General features: G+C 31.7%; 1 protein-coding gene across 2 annotated transcripts; it reads right to left on the reverse strand.

The window, feature by feature from the left end:
* Positions 1 to 639: 639 nt before the first annotated feature.
* Positions 640 to 3,337, reverse strand: LOC117926488 (probable terpene synthase 11). Of its 2 annotated transcripts, none has more exons than XM_034845588.1 (7): positions 3,122 to 3,337; positions 2,765 to 3,029; positions 2,163 to 2,535; positions 1,869 to 2,087; positions 1,643 to 1,781; positions 1,157 to 1,405; positions 640 to 1,061 (listed from the first exon to the last, which is right to left on the reverse strand). In XM_034845588.1, exons 1-7 carry the CDS (start codon positions 3,335 to 3,337, stop codon positions 735 to 737), a joined length of 1,788 nt encoding a protein of 595 aa, XP_034701479.1. In that variant the 3' UTR covers positions 640 to 734. The 2 variants fall into 2 exon arrangements, with proteins under 2 accessions (XP_034701479.1, XP_034701480.1); XM_034845589.1 differs by having other exon boundaries at positions 3,144 to 3,209.
* Positions 3,338 to 21,535: the final 18,198 nt, after the last annotated feature.

Consider the following 21,535-nt stretch of genomic DNA (forward strand, 5'->3'; position numbering starts at 1 on the left):
TGTTTTTAGAAGAATTACATATTAAATTATTTAAAAAAAACACTACAATTGATTTTTTAATACTAGAAGTGTTTTTTCATATTTTTAAAAGTGTTTCTTAAATTTTACTAAACATTTAATTTTTTTCAAAAACATTTTTTAACTCAAAAGTGCTTCTTTCAAATGAATTCTAAAAAAACCAAATGAAGTTATTATTTAAGCTTATATTAATAAAAATAAAAATTGAAAATTTTCAATTTTAGCATAACGCTATTTTTATTCTTAAATTTAGATCTTATTGAACCAAACATGCCAATATCAAACATACAATTTTTATTTATTAACTAAAAACTATTCTTGCCCCCTAAATCTTATTAAATAACAATCGGCTAAAAACTAGATAAGTGCAAGAAATGGAATATAGATATATAAACTAAAATAAAGTGAGATCATGTTATTTTTTTTAAAAAAATTAATTACTTAACATCGACAATTAATCCCAAAAAGGTGATATGGAAGCAAAAGTTACTATTGTAAAATCACTTTTAGAAGGCCACATGTGATTTTTAGAAGAATCATTTTGTTAGGTGCAAGTCCAAAATTTACTTCACGGTATTTATTAAATTTTGAAAAAGATTTTTAAAGCTTCTTTAAATACCTCATTTTTATAGGAAAAGCACTTTGAAGTATTTAGAAAGCACTTCTACAAATGAATTACAAATGAGATCTTCATGAACCCTAAAGACAATCCAAACCTAATGCATGGTAATTTGAGCATGCCCATTAGAGGAAACAGGCCTAAAGAGCAATGCTTGTACATGATCTTCAACACTAGAAGTCTTGTTATCATCTCCATGCTGGTAAATGACTTGTGCAGTTCTTGAGAGGTTAAAGGCAGCTTTGACGATTGAAAGAGGCAATGCAGACGAAGCAACCAGCTCCCCATTGAGCTCTACCCACAAGCTCTGGATCATCTGCCTTATGTGTTTCCTGCAGGCTTCATCTTCCAACACAGTATCCATCTCTCGCTCTCGCTTGTAGCATTCTATACTCGACGCGTTATCTCCTCTCTCTTGCTCCTCCTAATTCAACCATTCATTTCATATATAATATGATATCAGAGCTAGCTTTGATTTGCTACTACTATTCTTTCAAAGTTAAGGTTTTAGTGACCTACTCTTGCAGTTCCCAAGTCATCCCAAAGCCGAAGAATTTTCCCTGAACAGGAGAAGATGTTGGGATAGGGCTTCAACATGGCCATATTTTCCCTAGTAACACCTTGCCCCATAAGAAAAAAAGCATGCACCAAGGCCATGTATGTGCCTCCAGTGGTAACTGCATTAGTTAGATACTCTTCTAGTGAGGGTACATGGCCACCCTCGAAACACTGGGCTTCAGCTAGGAAAGCTCCAAAGATGTCCATCCACTGCAGCAAGAAAATTAATATTTCTCTGTTAGGCATTAATTTCTGGTTTCCTTTCGTATTCAATTAATATCCTGATCCTACTGTTACTGCGTAACAGTAGGATCAGGATAGACTTTAATACTATATTCATAGTAGCCCCATCCGAACCACCTAGATATAGACTACTTTAAATTTAAAGAGTCTTCATGACTTAAAAATGTTTATATATATATAATGTAAGACATTATAATCGATCACCGTTCGTTTTAGGTCTTCTATGACGCTCCATCCATGCTCCTTCAAGATCCTGTATGCTATGTCATTAGTAGTGTTGTACAATGCCATGTAACATATCTTCATGTACTCAGGGAGCTGATCCATTGCACCAAGATCCCATCTACATGTCAAATTAGCCTTCATGTTATTGATCATGCATGTAATGGATAAAACCGAAAAAATGCACAGAATTAAGAAAATACTAAACCTTTTTACTGCGTCAGTGAAGAGAGCAAGCTCGTCCAAAGATCCATAAGAGTCGTAAATATCATCAATAACTAGTAAGATAGCAATGGCCTTGGTTAATTCGATGCGGCAGCTTGAATGCCTGGGATCTGGAAATATCCCCACTGTCCATAAGAAGCACTCCATCGGCCGGTCTCGAGCAAAATCAAGCTTATCAACAAGACCCAACTGTTTCCACCACCTTTATAGAATTGAACATGGATGGTCTTAGTCAACTCAAATTAGAATAAATTAAGGTTGAAAATTAAAAATTTACCTTACTATCTCAGTCAACTCCTTCTGGTGCAGTGATTGAACCATGTCGAAATCCAATTTTGCTAGCTCTAGAAGAGCTAAGTTTGGGTTGCTTTCCCTGCTATATTCGCCTATATAGTTTCTAGCCTCCAACCTCGCCATCCTCAAGTGCCTGGGAAGCTCGAGTGCCCGGCCGACATGGCTGCTAAAATGGGGTTCCATGTGCGGCATAGACTGTATGAGGTGAATCCTTGTGAACTCCTTGGCTTCTGCTAATACTTCTTCATTTTTGGCCCCCAAGTGAGATGCCTCATGTAAACTCAGCATACCCCATATGTCTTCAGTCAAGCTTTCCTTGAATTTTCCATTCTTATCCATGAACTTGCCAAAAACATCTGAGGCTCAGAACAAGAAACATTTCTGTATATAGCCCTTGAAGAAATAAAATCATAAGAAAAGGGAGATCATTTTATATAATCGAAGGAAAACAGTTGACACATGCAGATGCTTCTCTCCAGTAGATATATGATCTGTAATTTTCTGTGATGTTATTTGAAAATAAGCAAACAAAAACAAGGCATAGAAATGTGAAGAACTGAAAATGGAGATGGAGAGAGTGTTTACCAGAATGAGTTGGGAATCCATTTTGGCGAAGCAACCGGAAACGAAGGGCAGTGGTGAAGAGATCTTCACTGGCATTCCAGTCGCAGAACCTTTGCAATAGTGCATTTATCTCGTCTTCAAAATTGTATGATAGACCTAGCCTCTCAACTGTGTCTACCATCTCCATAGCAGCCCTTGAATCCCAAGCTCTATAGAATGCCTCCCGGGTTCTTTCCTTCACTTCTTTCATCCTTCTGGTGCTGCTATCAGCTTCAGAATTCACCGCCTAACACCAACCAAAAACCCAGAACACTTTAGTTAAATATCTGAACAGATTCAATGACGTGCTTTCTAATTTTTTAAGAGCGAAATCACTACATGTGGAGATAGAGTTAAGGACTTGAGCAAAGAATAATCATGGCTTCCAAGCAGTGGCTTTGACGATGATGATGGCGATAAATGGCAGCTGGAGCAAGGTGAGGGGCGCGTCCGCCATGAACAAGGAGACGATGAAACTTGAAGTGAAGGAGCGACAAAGGACGATGGCAGCACATGTGAAGGCATGGTAACGAACCTGCTCATATTCAAAGCCATTTCTATTATAATAAGCAGCTCCGGCTTTCTCGTGGTAGTTAGAGGGCTAGCTGCTCAACCACACGCATGGATGTCACAATTTCTGAAATTATTTTGTTGCTTTTTAACCGATTTTAAAAATACATAATTTTTTAATTATATTTTTTTATAATTTTTAATAAAATTAAATATTAGAAAATTATTTTATTTAGCATATTTTCCTAAATTTTTTCCCATCATACCTTGAAAAGTCAAAATTGGAAAAATGGGATATTGGAGGACCCTCAATTGTAATAATAATTATATGTGCACTAAAATGACAAAGACATCCTTTAACCATATTAATAATTAGTAGTGATACAAGCTCCACTCAACCATACCCTAAAAGTCCACGCCAAAATGACTTGAGCGGAGCCAACAGTTGTACCAATATAATCAAAATGACTTGAAGGTTCTCATGGGTCACGATTACATGAGTTTCACAAAGATACAAACTTGAAAATAGGAAATGGGGGGATTTTTGTCAATAGTACGGTAATTTAAAAAAGTTATGCTTAAATTACTGTAGTAGAAGAAGTTATTACAAATATATGGTAGTTTTTGCCACCTAAGAAAGAGGATTTGTCACTTAGGAGAGAGGAGAGAAGAGAGAGGTTCAGCGGATAATTTTTTTTTTAAACCAAAATCATCTTTTCAAATTTCGTCAAAGGGAAATCGTCTCTTGAAGAGAAGAGTTCCATGAAAAAAAAAAATAGTATTTAAAAAAATTCCTCATTTACAAAGGAACTCGTCTCTTGAAGAGACGAGTTCCATGAAAAAATATATATAAAAAAAAAAAAAAAATTCCTCAAGGTATATATTTTAAAAAAAATTCCTTAAAAAAAAAAAAAAATTCCACAAGGGAAATTCAAGAGACGAGTTTCCCATGAGAAATTTTTTTTTTTAAATATATTTTTTAAAAAAAATTCCCAAATTAAAAAAAAAAAAAAAAAAAAACAATTCCACAAGGGGAACTCGTCTCTTCAAGAGACGAGTTTCCCATGGGAAAAAAATTAAAAAAAAAAAAAAAAAACTTTTTTTAAAAAAATTCCTAAATTAAAAAAAAAAAATTCCACAAGGGGAACTCGTCTCTTCAAGAGACGAGTTTCCCATGGGAAAATTCTTTTTTTTTTAAATATATTTTTTTTAAATTCCTAAATAAAAATAAAAAATAAAAAAAAACAATTCCACAAGGCAAGAGACGAGTTCCCCATGGGAAATTTTTTTTTTAAATTCCTAAATTAAAAAAAAAAAAAAAAAACCAATTCCACAAGGGGAACTCGTCTCTTCAAGAGACGAGTTTCCCATGGGAATTTTTTTTTTTTTTTTTTTTAAAAAAATATTCCCAAATTAAAAAAAAAAAAAAAAAACAATTCCTCAAGGGAACTCGTCTCTTCAATAGACGAGTTCCCACGGGAAAAAAAAAATATTTTTTTAAAAAAGTTCCAAAATTAAAAAAAAAAAAAATTCCTCAAGAGACGAGTTCCCTTGAAGAATTGTTTTTTTATTTTTTATTTTTTAATTTGGGAATTTTTTTATAAAAAAAAAAATTTTCCCATTGGAACTCGTCTCTTGAATAGACGAGTTCCCTCGAGGAATTGTTGTTTTTTTTTTTAAATAATAATTTGGGATTTTTTAAAAAAAATATATATTTTTTTTCAAGGAACTTGTAAATGGAGAATTTTTTTAAATACTAATTTTTTTTTTTCATGGAACTCGTCTTTTGAAAAGACGATTTCCCTTTGACTTTTGAAATTTGAAAAGATGATTTTGGTTTAAAAAAAAAATTATCCGCTGAACCTCTCTCCTCTTTCCTAAGTGGCAAATCCTCTTTCCTAAGTGGCAAAAACTACCGTATATTTATAATAACTTCTTCTACTACAGTAATTTAAGCATAACTTTTTTAAATTATTGTACTATTGAGAAAAATCCGGAAATTGGGTGCTACTTGAAGTATTTGAAAAATATATAAAAAAAAAGTTAAAGAAAATAAAAATAGATTTTAAATCAATAAATTATTTTTATATAAAATTTCAAACTCATTTAACTTCTTTTAATTATTTTATAAAAAAAAATTACCTAATTTAAAAATATATAACTTTTTAATTATATTATATTATATTATATTATTTTTTACAATTTTTAATAAAATTAAATATTAGAAAATTATTTTATTTAGCATATTTTCCTATCCTTGTATACTAAATTTTTTCCGATCATACCTTGAAAAGTTAAAATTGGAAAAATGGGATATTGGAGGACCCTCAATTGTAATAATAATTATATGTGCACTAAAATGACAAAGACATCCTTTAACCATATTAATAATTAGTAGTGATACAAGCTCCACTCAACCATACCCTAAAAGTCCACGCCAAAATGACTTGAGCGGAGCCAACAGTTATAATCAAAATCAGGTTCCATATTTATTGAGATATTATATTCAATAAGTGAGTCTTGAAAGAAAGCAGATGAATAAAATTCTTAGCATTAGTTCATCTTGGCCCACAAAGGCGGCGAGAAAACTACTATTAGATAGACTAAGAATAGCAATGAGGCCCACGACTTTCAAATTTAGAATTATCTTTTCAGCTCTAAAACTGTGTTGGAGAAAAAAAAAAGAGTAAGGTGGTGCGTGTTTTTCTTGTTTTTCATGGAATAGAAAAAAAATTAAATATTTAAATTTTTTATTTAATTAAAAATAATATGTTGATATCAACCATTATAATTAAATTATAACGATTCATACCTAATTTTATAGATATTGTCCAGGGTCATCACGACTTTAAAATACGTTTATTTAATTAAAAAAACTCATACGTTATGAACTTTTTCTCCTATTAGATGTAAAGCATCACAAACACCCTCATACAAATACAATCTCTTGTATCTCACGATATTACAGGACCAAATAGATAAACATCCTTTATGGGGTCAAACAAATCCTCACACCAAGATCATGGATTGACTCTAATACCATTTATAATATACTCCTAACCGTATAGATATTGTATATTTTGGGTTTAAGAAAACCTTCACAATTTTAAAACACGCCTATAAGATGAAAATGAGTTTATACATATATATAGCGTTAGAAATTTTTTTTTCTATCCGATACAAAACATCACATAAATTGAATTTACGATTGATTCGATATCATCTATTTAAAAAAAAAAAAAAATGATTTCATCTATTCAATCTTGAGAAAACGTAGATAAATATTGACTTTTTTATGATTTGAAAAGAATTTATGAAAAGATAAAAATACCCATATGGGGAGGGCACAAAATTTATCTAGAGGATACCCCATAAATGAAGGAATTTATGAAAAGATAAAAAAAAAAAATACAGGTCATGAATTATGTCGAGGGCCTCGTGCCATACATTAGGACCTTCCCTTGCATATGCATAAACTATTTCTCTTGATTTAAAAAAGGAATATTGATTTGTGAAAATATGAAAATATCCTTTCATCTACGAGGACAGCAGACCACGATCAGCCAATGAAAACGGTCTATTACTGTGACTCGTGAATAAACTATTTCCTTATATCTAAAAAAAATAACATTTGACCAATTATCTGTGTTTGAAAAAAAAAAATTATGAAAAAACAAAAATGCCCTTTTGTTGGTTTGTTCAACGGAAAATGGCCATGGCTATACGCAGTCAATGAAGATGGCTGTTGCGCAGCAAATTGAGAAACCCGGCTGCGCAGCCAATGGAGAAGAGCAGGAAGAAGAAGACAGCAACGCTGAATTGGTGATGTTTGGACTGTCTGCTCACCCTAATGGATAACAACCCACGTTATGGTAGGTCTAACGTGGAAGCAAAAATAAAAAAGTGTTTTCAAAGGGCAGATCCAACTGAAATTAAATCATGAACGGATAGAGTACTAGAGATGTAACGCCCCAAAATAAACTTTAAGGGCAAAATAATAAATTATTAATTAATTAAACTCATTAAAGATAAAAGAGTCATTTTACAATTAATAATCATTAGTATAAATTAGATTTTCTTCTTATCTTCTTTATTCAGAAGATTCTATTAACCAAAAATCAGAAAATTGGAAAACATAAGTCTAAAGATTTGAAGGTCTAGAATTTGAAGTTCAGATTTTTCTAAGTAAGATTCTAACCCTAAATTAATATATTATATTCGTTAGTTAGTTTTGAACACATTATATATTCTTTAAAAAGTTTTAATTTAGATTAGGGTTAATTTAGTTAATTTATTTTAAGATCAAAAAAATTGAAATTATGAATATAAGTTATTTCATTTATGAAAATAGGGAAATTCGAATTTCTTTTTTTAGATGAATAGATCTAAACAATGAAATTTAAAAAAATAAATGAGTAAATAAATATATGATTATATATGGCTTAAGGGATTAGAAAATAATAATAAGAAGAATTGCATGTTTCTGGATTTTGGATTTGAGGCGTTGTGTTCGGGTGACAAAAAAAAAAGTAAAAAAATTAATATGTAACTGTAAGAGACAAAGGGTAGTAGTGCAATAAATTAAAATAATAATAATAATGAGTAGAGTTCGTGGGGTTGCTAACAGTATATGAAATATTTTGTTAAGTAAGAAAGGACATTGGGATTAATAAGAATATTGATATTAATAATAATAATAATAATAATAGTAAGAATTGTGTGTTTTAGATACTTGTGAGTGACGTACAGTAGGGCTGTTTGAATGTTGCGGGGTATCAAAAAATATAGTAATAATAATAGTAATTGTTTTTAATAAGAGTTTTAATAAAGAAATAAATGGTTAGAATAAGATTTTGAAGAAATATGAGTTTATAAAAAATTTGGAGATTCATTAAATTATATTATTATTATTATTATTATTTAAGAAGTTGAAAATAATATTGGGTAGTAATGATATTAGCATGAGAAATTAATTAGGATCCCTAATACTAAATAAAATATTTTTAGGACTGTCAAATTTTTACCTTTAGATAATTGTGTATGATATTATGTTAGGAGATGAGTAAATTCGTCAAGCTAAATACTTCAAGTTTTTTAGCACTTCTTCAAGGTAAGGGAAATTAATGCAGATTTTTATAAAAGAAAATAATTTCCTTTTTATATTGTATTTTGAAATGTGTAAAAATATTATTTTTATTTTTTTTGTATGGATCAAATATGTGTTTTGTATGGAAAGTATATTTGGGAATTTTTTTGTTTATAAAAAATAAAAAATTTTGGAGATATGATATTTTGTTTCGCAAGTTTTAATTAATGAAATAAAGTATTTGACTCTGATTTCTATGACCTTAGTCAACGGGTTATAATTGTTGACATATTCGACCCTAATCAACGGATTATAATAGTTGATATTGTATGACCCTAGTCAATGAGTTATAATTGTTGACTTTATGGCTTTAGTCAACAATTATAATAGTTGACCTTATGATCCTAGTCAACGGATTATAATTGTTGACATTTGGTTTTATTCACCTTAAATGAAACAAATTTGAAACTGGTTACTCAATTGTGAAGTCTCACCTAATTGGACAACATTTGTCATACGCAAGGAGGAAAATGTCGCGAAATATCGATGATATATCATCGATATATCGCGTATCGGAGGTGGGTGACACAACATTTGGAGAAGAAATATCGGAGGAGGAAAAAATCGGCAATATATCAGCGAAATGCAATAAATCGACAATTTTCCATTAAAATCGCCTATAATGTCAATTAATCGTCGATTTATCGGCGATATATCGTAGATTTTTTGGTGATTTTTTGGTGAAATATCGCTCCTCTCTCCAGCGTGATCTGACGGCCCAAATCACGCCCGTGTTGATCTGACGGCCAAAATTGAATTTCAATGATTATAAAGTAATCCAACGGTCAGATTGCTCCCAATTTGTGATCCAACGGCTAAAATTGAATTTCAACGGTAACTTAATGTTCCAACGGCTATTTTGGCCCAAATTTCGCCTATAAATAGCCCATTTTGCATCAATTTCATCCATTTTTGCTTTCATTCTTCATTTGCTCTCTTATTACTCCAATTTTTTCTAAGGTTGCTCAATTATTCAATCGTTTTAAGGTATGTTTGTTTTAAATTGTAATTAATTTTATCTGAAATTGTAATTAATTCATGTATTTTAAATTAATTAGTATGTTTGCAAGGATGATTTAATGTTATTTTTACATTCATTTGTAATTAATTTGTATATTTTTATTGGATTAATTTAGGTTTATTTGATTATTTAATTATAAATTGATATATTTATTTTAGATGATTATTTGTGATTTAGATTCACATTTAGAATTACATTAAACTAGTTAACTTAGCTAAATTATTTAATTAATTTAATTAACATGAACTAGTATATTTTGAATATGAAATATGTTCATTTTTATGATTATTGGGATTTATTTTCAAAAAATTAACTTAACTAAATTATTTAATTAGTTTAATTAACATGAACTACTATATATGGAATATTAAATATGCTCAATTTTTTTTGTTATTGTGATTTATTTTCATATTCAATTATGATTAATTTCTATATTTAGTAAATTTATCATAGAATAGAATTACATTGACATTTAAAACATTAACTTAGCTAAATTATTTAATTAGTTTAATTAACATGAACTACAATATATGAAATATTAAATATGCTCAATTTTTTTTATTACTGCGATTTATTTTGATATTCAATTATGATTAATTTTTATATTTAGTAAATTTATCATAGAATAGAATTACATTTACATTTAAAACATTAATTTAGCTAAATTATTTAATTAGTTTAATTAACATGAACTACTATATATGAAATATTAAATATGTTCAATTTTTTTTATTATCGCGATTTATTTTCATATTCAATTATGATTAATTTCTATATTTAGTAAATTTATCATAGAATTACATTTAGAATCAAAAAATTAACTAAGCTAAATTATTTAATTAGTTTAATTAACATAGATTTAAATTTAAATGTTGACTTTATTTTTGTTTACATTGAAATCACATTCAAGTGTATTTTTCTTGCAATAGATTTAGCATGGCTAGTGAAGGTGGTTTTGCCATGCCAGCGTGAGATCCGACTTGAAAGTATTGTTCACCAATTGAAGGTAACCAAAATGAAACAATTTGTAATATTTGTGGGTTGGTAATGAAAAGTGGAGGCATCACGCGATTCAAGTCCCATTTAACGCATAAGGAGCCGCATAACAACACCAAAAAGTGTCAAGAGTGCCGTCCAAAGTAAAAGAAGAGATACAATTGCTGGTGCATGACAAAAAAAAAAACAAAAACAAAACAAAACAAAAGCAAAGAAAAATGTTGATATTGAAGACATTCATACTCAATTATGTGGCACAATGGGGACTCATCATACACATTTGGTAAATGAAGATGATGATGATGAAGATGCTGAGGATGAAGATGTATATATGTATCTGACAGATATGCACCCAAATGAGCGGAATGCATATCGATCTGCAGTTCGTGCCTCGAAAGCATCTGATTGGGAATGTGAACAACATGAGAATATTGTAGGAAGCAAACGCAAAACAGGAAAGTCTTCTACTGGTATACCACCGACGATGCGAAAATCACAGAGTATGCGACATTTGCATCAATCACCCCCTATTTCCCCTTCACTTTACAAGTCTTCTGCATCAAGACAAAAAAATATCAAAGATATATTCAAGGGTGGTGCAATTAAAGAAACGATGGGACGCTTAATCAGCAAATTCTTCATTTATGAGAGTGTCACACCCGCAAAAGCAAAGTCTCATCACTTCAAGAATATGATTATTGGTGCACAACAAGCTAGTAATTACTAATTTTTCAAATATTATATTGTGTTACACTTTTAGTAAGTATAGCCTTTTGTAACATGTTTTACATATGAAGTGCAGGAATGGGAATCAAACCTCCATCTCCATATGAAATAAAGAACAAATACTTGGAAATGGAGTACAAAGAAATGGAAGCTTATGTGAACCAACAAAGAGAAAAATGGAAGACATATGGGTGCACAATAATGTCAGATGGATGGACAGGGCCCACGAAATTAAGTATTATTAATGTCATGGTTTATTCTAAAGGGACCACAGTGTTCCTTAAGTTAGTCGATACATCGAACTATATCAAATACCACAAGTATATAAACGAGCTTTTGAAGACTATTACCAAAGCAGTTGGTAAGGAAAATGTGATCCAAATTGTCACAGATAATGGGTCGGTGTTCATGAAAACAGGGAAACAATTGATGAAGAAGTATAACTTATATTGGACTTTGTGTGTGGCGCACTGCATCGACTTAATCTTTGAAGACATCGGTAAAAGACTCAGTGTTATCGAGTTGATAAACAATGCTCGCAAGATAACTAACTTCATTTACAATCATGGTTGGTTACTAGCACAAATGAGAAAGTATTGTGGTGGAGACATTGTTCGACCAAAAGCTACAAGGTTTGCTACCAATTATATTGTTCTTGACAGTCTTATAAAAAAATGGCTGATTTGAAAAAAAAATTGTTTATGAGTGATGAATGGGCGCAACACAAACTCAGTCGAACAAAACTTGGACGAGAATTGGAGTAATTATTGTTTGACCATACGTATTGGGACAGATTGACAAATATAGTTTCATTATATAAGCCATTATACGTGGTGCTTCGACTTGTGGATTCTGAAGTTGTTCCCACAATGCCATTTGTGTACGAGCTTATGCACGTGATGAAAGAGAACCTTATTCGTCAAGGAGCTGGAGATTGGATCTTCAAAATAATACAAGATCGTTGGGAGAAAACACTAAAACATCCACTTCATGCAGCAGGTACTTAAGTACTATATATCTTTATAAGTTTTTACTTTGTATTTAAGTTTCTTTAAAAAAATACTAACTCTACTTAATTTTATTGTAGCGTACTTCTTGAATCCAAGATTTCAATATAGGCGTGGAGTTGGTAGTGATCCGGAACTACTTCAAGTTGTCCATGATGTTTTTACAAAATTAGATCTAACTACTGAATCGCTTGGTCAATTTGGAAATGAAGTGAATAAAAAACTGTTATTTTTGTCAATAAAACAATAATTTCATTCATTAATTTATTTGAACATTTACTAACAAATATGATATTAACAAATTAAATGTTGAATACATAGCTTGTACTTTTTCGAGATGCAAAAAGAGGATTCGGTGATCGAACGGAAATTGCAGCAAGGTCAACCATGGTGCCAGGTGAGTCTTTAAAGGAAAAAATTGATTATCATTATTGTAAATTCACCACATAAGTATTTATATGATTATCAAATTGGTTGCAACTGAATGGTGGTTTATGTATGGGAATCAAACACCTACATTGAGAAAGTTAGCCATCAAAGTTCTCTCAAAGTTTGCGTCATCTTCTGCATGTGAGAGAAATTGGAGCACGTTTACTCTCATCTACACAAAGCAACGAAATCGTTTGACTTACCCTCGATTGGAGCAATTATTTTTTTGTTACTATAATATGAGGCTAAAGTTACGCTGTATGGAAGGAGAAAATGATTGAGTTGTGAAAATGATTTCACACATTGCACACAGGATGAAGACCATGGCTCTAGAAGAGCTGGTCTAGGCATAGGAGCTATTGGGAAGCCTTATAGAGGAAGAGAACAAATGATGGAACCATATAACGAGGAGTTACTTTCAGGGAGTTTTGAATCTATTAGTATAAGGACTCAATTTAGTAACTCCTCGAATGAGGCTAATGTCTACCCTCCTCATGTAATGAGTTATGGTCAACCTTCAAGTTCAACAGATGAAGAATATGATATGTCGCGTTATTCCCCTTCCATAAAAATGTCATACCAAGTTCCATATCAGATGGAAGGAGGATTTGGCATTAACATATGGGTGAACTTTGAGTATCCTATCCATGTAGAGGCAGTGGGCAGAACTCAAGAGATATATGCATGGCATGTTAGAATTTTTAACCAATATTATCGAGGCTCATTGAGTTGGTACCAATATTGTCTCCAACAGCAAGTCGGGGTTCCTTCATCTATCAATCTCATTGAACCACATCGATCCTCATTTTGGTACTAAAGGGACATTGCAATGTAACGTGTACAAATTATTGATATTTAATTAAATGAAGTATTTTATGTGACTTTATAATGAAAACAATTACGAAATTAACATTTCTTATAGATCGACATGATATAATTACATCTAATATCGCATATTATATCACATGTATATCAAATTTTTCAATAAAACAACTTTAAAATGTCTAATGTACTTCTACTTATATTATTATGAGGTTTTCCTTGCATTTCCATGAGTTCTTAACAATTTTAAGCCTATCGATATTTTTTTCCAGAATATCCGCCGATATATATCCGATATATCCGATATATCTATAAAATCGAAGTACCGATATATCCGTGATTACCGATATTTTCATCCTTGGTCATACGATAACCACGGCAAAAATATTTTGAATGTATTCGATTTGGTTTTGATGAAAAATTGTTTTGAAATTGATATGAGAAAGTTTTGTTGAAAAGTTTGAATGTGTTAGTATTTTGAACTCAAAAGTTTTTATGAAAATAGGTATATGTTATATCTCCTATTTGTAAGCATGATTGAAAATGTTTGATCCATGAAACTGTATTAATGTTCCTTATTGGGCTTTGAGCTCATCCCCCTTTGTTGATAATCTTTCAGGTAACCTAAGTTGGGGCGAGGAGTGTCCGTTAGGAGGGAAATTTGGCTTTATTAGGACATTTGTTTAAATTCTCTTTATTTTGGACATTGTTTAGATGTTAAAACTTAATTCTCGTTTGAATTATTTTGAGTTTGGAGTTATTTGGACAATAACACTTTGGTTGATGTATTAGTTTTTTTTTTTTTTTTTTTTAAGTTGATAATTGGAGATTTTAGAATTTTGTCATATTACTGTGAACATAAATTTGGTAATTGGTAAATTTCTAATTACAATACGAATATTTGTATCGTTTCCACTTTGAGCCTTTGGGCTTAAGGTGTGAAATGATCGTCATGCCCTTGGAGTGGGTTTTAAGGTGTGATAAAGTGGTATCAGAGCACTAGGTTATGATCTTGTTGGGAACTTGAATTGGTTTAGATTGAGGATAGATGAGTGACACATTAGTTTAAATTTTGGTTTCATTTAATATAAGTTATAATGTTTGGAGGTTGTCTTGTGATGATTGGTTATAGAAAGATGTCAATTGACTTAGTATTCCCTAACCTTCAAGATTTTGGTGATAGATTTGTTAGCTTCCTGCTATGTCTATGTTAATTGTTTTAGGAAAAGTGTAACTTTCCACATTTCTAGTAAGTTTGACTTTAGTTTTGAGGAAAGCATGTGACTAGACCATTGTGTATGATCTTAGCTTTTTGGGCTAGTTCCCTGCATAGAAAGAATTGTTAAGGGTTTTATGGTTATGTGGTGCGTGATAAAAAAAAATAAAATAAAATAAAAACAAAAACAAAAAAATTGCAATCTATTATTGCCAAGTTGATAAAGGTTTAGTGATGCAATCTTAATATTCAAGAGGTCACTTAGGAATTAGAAAATGAGATAAGAGAAAAACATGCTCATTATTTGAAGATTTATGTACGTCAAGTTTAGAAAAAAATTTGTTAACGAGGGAAGGTAATCGTGTCGTCTACAAGGCACACACTCTTGTCAGACAACTTATGTTGAATAGAGCTGATATGTTCCCTTACAGAGGCCGCGTGAAGCAACCTTTGCTTTTTCCACTTGGAATTATATTTTTTATCAGCGGGACCTCCGTGAATGTAGTTGATGACAACTTTGGGAGCTGTCGAAGTTGCGAGGGCCTGGACGGCCAAACCCCGAGCCATTTCTCTTTGTCCTGTGGCTATGCAGACATATTGTCTCAAGTGCCCAGCTCTGATTAGTCTTTCCACTAAGTAGTGGAGACTTCTGCACTAATTCATGGTATGGTCATGATCTTTGTGGTAGGCACACTTCCACTTCCAATCTCATTTTGCCGAATCTGTCTTAATTGGTTTTGGCCATCTGAAATTGGACAGGTCATGGATCATGGTGAAGAGTTTGTCATATGAAATGTTGAGGGGGGTTAGGTTAGCTTGGCTCGACTGTTGCTGGTTGTCCCGCCCCTTACTAGCTTGCCTCAGTTGGTTTGAGGGCTTAGAACTTTCGGTATAGTCGTTTTTAGTTAGTCGGCTAGTGACTAGGACCTACTGGGTAGTCGCGCAGACGTTGTCCTCGAGCATGGAGTACTTGTTTACTCATCTGAACAAGATGTCCATTGTTGCTAGCGGCTTCTTGGCTAGAGATTCGAAGAATGGCGCACCTAGACAGATGTTTCTCTTGAAGATTTGTAGGATGACATCCATGCTATAGGACTCTACTTAGAGCACAACCTATCCGAACCGTTTCACGAACTCTCTTAAGGATTCATTTTCTTGCATCTTGATATTTTGAAGGGTGCTTTTGTTTTGCTTATGGTGAGTTGAACATAGGTAGTGTCCCAAAAAAGTTTCTAATAGATCCCGAAAATTGTTCACAGAGTTCTTTGGGAGGTAGTGGAACCACAAGAGACCTTGGGCGTGTAAGCTGGCTGGAAAGACTTAGCATAATAGTGCATCGTTCCTTATGTCTAGGGTCATGAGCTGCCTGTAGTGCATGATATGGTCGATCGAATTGCTCGTTCCGTCGTATGTGGTGAATTTTGACACCATAAACCCTCTTAAGGGGTCATAGTTGATGATGTGAGGGCTAAAAGGCGTGGAGAGCATGTCATCTAATCGTCGGTTGACAGAGCTGAGTGGACCTCGATCTACTAGAACCCTCACTTGTTACTGTGCTGGAGGGTGGGAAGGCTACTCCGACATAATCGCTGCAGCCGATGGACTAAGTCGGACCTCCTGGGTTGCTGCTACACATGATCTTCTCTCCACGCCAGGTGTCTGAGGTCCCAACTGGGCCTGCATTGCGTCAGATAGTTGCAACCTCCTGTTACGCCTCCTTTTTGTTGACACACGGGTAAAGTTAGAGCTTTTGTTTAGCAGTACTTGGTGAGCTACTGAAAACTTCTCATCTGGCTGTATCTTCTAACTACTAGAGGGGAACTTTGCGTTCCTAGGAAATAACACCTCATCATTTTGTCTAGAGGTTATTCGTTGGTTTTTGGGTTGTCGGCTGTGAGAGGGGCCCGATGACAATACTTGGGCACTTAACACATCATTTTCTTCTTTAAGTCTTATCGTCTCACGGAGTAGGGACTGTACCTGTCACTCACTCTCTTGTTGACGTCTTTCCATACTTTCACGCTAATCGAAGTATCCTTTGCTACCCATAGTCAATGATCGGCTCCTAAAGGGCGTTGACATCCTTAAACATTCCCACAGACGGCGCTAATATTGATGTAGTGCCAACTGGAGTTAGATCCGTCTAAGTTAACAGGGTTTAGACAGCCTTCGTCCCTACATTATGCCTCTCAGAACTCCAGCCTAACAATGGGGAGACTAGGTGAGTTTCTTCTCTACACAAAGAATGTCCGGACAGGTGGTCTAGGCACGCCCCTCCGAAGCTTAAGTTAGGTAAATATAGTTTAGGATCCCCCAAGAAGAGAATGAATGGATCAACTTATGCGTGCGTACCTTGTTTTTGCTTTAGGAGGGTTTTTATAATGTTCGGGAGAAAGCCATTGTAGTGCTAACTAAGCACTTTGACATTTTCTATAATAATGATTGTCTTGTAGGTGACAAGGCAATCATTACAATTGTAGGTGGCTGGCAGGTGCCATTAGAAGATATGTCATGATGCTTAACTGTGCAGTTGCCCGTCCTTTCAACCTGTTAGAGGTGTGGAGTTGTGTGCGGTAATTAATTGACATGGACTTGAGGGTTGGGGGAGGTCCCATAAGTCATTCTCATGCTAGATGTGAATGATTACATAAAGCAGTGGGCCTTGAAGGCTGACTAGGTGGTTCCGTCCCTTCAGGGAGTTCGATCTTGCTTGCTATTTGTCTACGTAGGGAAAAGACCCCTCCTATTTGTGACCAAATGAATTGGTTGTGGTCTGGATGGAAGAATCCAAACATTGCTTCCCCCTTATCCCAAAAGTGGTTGGTTGGAAGTGACATGTGGAATGACATGTGGAAGATTCCCACATGTATGATATAATTTGTGATATTAGATGTAATTATATCATATAGATCTATAAGAAATGTTAATTTTGTAATTGTACACTCATTATGAAGTTACATAAAATACTTCATTTCATTAAATATCAATAACTTGTGCACATTACATTACAATGTCCCTTTAGTGCCAAAATGAGGATCGATGTGGTTCAACCTCGTTTTGCTGTTGGAAACAATATTGATACCAACTTAATGAGCTTCGATAATATTGATTAAAAATTTTAACATGTCATGCATATATCTCTTGAATGAGATTTCAATGTAAACAAAAATTAAGTAAACATTTAAATTTAACATGTTGCAATGGAATGTGAAAAGAAAATTAAATAATCATGTAAAATGAGCATATTCCAAATATACTGATTTATGCTAATAGCTAAATTAATTAAATAATTTAGCTAAGTTAGTTTACTAAATCTAAATCTATGAGAAATCTACAAAATATACTAATTAATTATAATTGAATGTAAAAATAAAATTAAATAATCATTTAATATGAATTTTTTTTTAATCTAAATCTAAATCTAAATCTATGAAAAATTTACTAAATATAAAAATTAACTATAATTGAATGTGAAAATAAATCACAATAATCATAAAAAAAAAAATAACATATATGATATTCCAAATATACTAGTTCATATTAATTAAATTTATTAAATAATTTAGCTAAGTTACTTTTTTGAATCTAATTCTAATTCTATTAAAAGTTTACTAAATATAAAAATTAACTATAATTGAATGTGAAAATAAATCACAATAATCATAAAAAAATGAACATATTTGATATTCCAAATATACTAGTTTATGTTAATTAAATTAATTACATAATTTAGCTAGGTTAATTTTTTGAATTTAAATATAATCCTATGAAATATTTACTAAATATAAAAATTAACTATAATTGAATGTGAAAATAAATCACAATAATTATAAAAAATGAACATATTTGATATTCCAAATATACTAGTCCATGTTAATTAAATTAATTAAATAATTTAGCTAAATAAATTAGTTCAATCTAATTCTAACTAGATTGAATGTGAAAATAAAATTAAATAATCATCTAAAATAAATATATCCATCTATAATTAAATAATCAAATTAGCCTAAGTTAATTCAATAAAAATACACAAATTAATTACAATTGAATGTAAAAATAATATTAAATAATCCATATTGCAAATATACTAATTAATTGGAAATATATGAATTAAATACAATTAAAAACAAAATTAATTACAATTAAAAAAAAACATATCTTAAAATAATTGAATAATTGAGCAACCTTATAAAAATTTGGAGTAATGAAGAATGAAACAAATGCAAAATGAGTTATTTATAGGAAAATTTTGAACCAAAATAGTTGTTGAAAGATAATTTTACTGTTGAAAAATAATTTTGGCCGTTTGAACAAAATTTGGGTGAAATTTGATCGTGGATTATGATTTTAACGTTAGAAAAGTAATTCAACCATTGGATCAAACTCAAATTCAATTTGAGGCGTTGGATGGATGACCGTTGGAGGCGGGTGTGATCTGGGTCGTTAGATTACTAAAGGGAGAGGTGAAAAATGGCAAAAAAATTGGTGATTTATTGCCAAAAAATAAAGGATATTCCTTCGTTCCAAGTTATTTTTTTGAATTTATATATGATTTATCACCTTTTGCGATTTATCGGGTGATATTTTGTCGAAATTTTACAATTTTACATTTTCTTCCATGAGAAAAATTACACAAAGAGGAAGGAAAGGAAGGATCACGCAAACATAAGAATGGTGCACCAAAGGTGGCAACGATGGAGTGGGGCCTAGGGATAGAGAGGTGATGGTAGGATTAAGGGTCTCCAACAAGCGGGTCAGGCTGGGCCGTAAATAAGAGGCCCGCGGCCCAGCTCGGGCCGGGCCAAGCCATGCTAAAATGGTAGGCCCGCGGCCCAGCCTATGAGCCCACGGGTGGACGGGCCGGGCCGGGCCTGGCCGGGCCTGGCCGGCGGGTTTTTTTATTTAAGCCAAAATGAAACCAAGGGAAGGACTCAGGGGGATTCGAACCCCTCCCCTCATGCTTAAAGCTTAAGGCTCTAACCAACTAAGCTACATTCTTTTTATGTTTATTAATTGAGTTAGTTATATGTATATAAAAATAAAGTATATTATTTTTTAAAAAAAAATTAAAGGCTCCAACGGTCACTAGCTCCAACCCATGTGACCGTTGGAGCTAAGCCTCCAACGGTCACATGGCTAATTATTTTGATTTTTTTTTTTTAACCTTCCTATAAATACATCTTCTTCCTTTTCATTTTTTCATCAAATTCTCTCTATTTCTCTCTCTATTTCTCTCACATTCTAGAATATTTCAAATTCTTTTATTTTTCCATCAAATTATACAATATTGTTGGTGGTGCAAAACAAGCATTGGTGGCTCTAAGAGTTCAAATTTGCTAGGAATTTCTGCATCGGTTCTCTAATTGAGTAACATACTTCACCCCAACTACTTTATTTTTTTGTTACATTTTTTTTATATTTATTACTTTATTATTTTTGGCATAATATTTTATCAATAATTATAATATGACAAGTGCTTCTTCATCTAGTCCATGTGATGAAATATCATCAAACAAAAAAATTTACTTCAAATATATGGAATTTTTTTGATAGAATAGAAATAATTTTAGAAAATAATAAAAAAGAAATAAAAGCAAAATGTAAAATTTGTAATAAATTTCTTACTGGTGGCTCAAATGCAGGCACAAGTCATTTAAAAAGACATCATGAAAATTGTAAAACTAAAAATAATGTAGATATTAGAAATTATATGCAATTAGGTAAAAATGAAAGTGGAAATTTAAAAACATTTTATTATGATGAATCTAACTGTCGTGAAGAAATGATTGATTATATAATAAGAGTAGAACAATCTTTCAACATGATGGAAACTCATGATTTTGTAGGAACAATTCAACGTGGTATTAATCCTCAATTTAAAGGTTGGTCTGGAAATACAGTTAAAAGAGATATTATGAAAAAAATTTATACACAAAAAGAAATTAATTTTTTTTTTTTTTTGCAAATTTTGAAGGAAATATTTGTTTAACATCTGATATTTGGACATCTTTAACTCACACTGGTTTTTTATGTATAACTGCTCACTACATTGATAATGAATGAAAATTAAATAAAAGAATAATTTCATTTAAATTAATAAATGCTCCACATAGTGGTAAAAATATAGCATCTTTAATAAATGATGAAATTATAGATTTAGGCATTCGTGATAAAATATTGACAATAACATTAGATAATGCTGCTAATAATAATGCAGCAATACATAGACTAAAACTATATTGGCAAGTAAAAGAAGATCATGCTAAAATATTTCATGTGCGTTGTTGTGCACATATTTTAAATTTAATTGTAAAGGATGGATTAAAAAATGTTGATAGTACATTGGAAAAAATTAGAGGCATTACATATAGTATTAATAGTTCTCAAGCAAAACATGAATTATTTTTTTCATTGTTGCAAAATGTTAAATATGAAAAGAAAAAATATAAATTTGGATATGGCCATTAGATGGAATTCCACATATAAACTTTTACAAAATATTACAAAATATAGAAAAGTAGTCGAATTATATGAAATACAATTAATTAACAATGATTGTGAAGCAGATATTTATGCATTAAATGATTATGATTGGCATATTGCGGATCTTTTAAGAGATCTTTTTGAAATTTTTGATACTTCAACAAACATTTTTTGTGGTGTATATTATCCAACTTCAAATCGAGTTATTATGCAAATAACTAATATTTTTCTTGTACTTCAAAAATATTTAAGTTTTGAAATATTTAATGATATAATATTTGCAATGATAGAAAAATTTAGAAAATATTGGGGAGAAATACCTTTAATTTTTTATATTGCTTTAATTGTGGACCCTAGATTGAAATTTGAAGCTTTGGATGAATGGTTAACAATTATT

This window comes from Vitis riparia, chromosome 12 (genome assembly GCF_004353265.1).
Source record: "Vitis riparia cultivar Riparia Gloire de Montpellier isolate 1030 chromosome 12, EGFV_Vit.rip_1.0, whole genome shotgun sequence".
In the NCBI taxonomy this organism is placed as follows: Eukaryota; Viridiplantae; Streptophyta; class Magnoliopsida; order Vitales; family Vitaceae; genus Vitis; species Vitis riparia.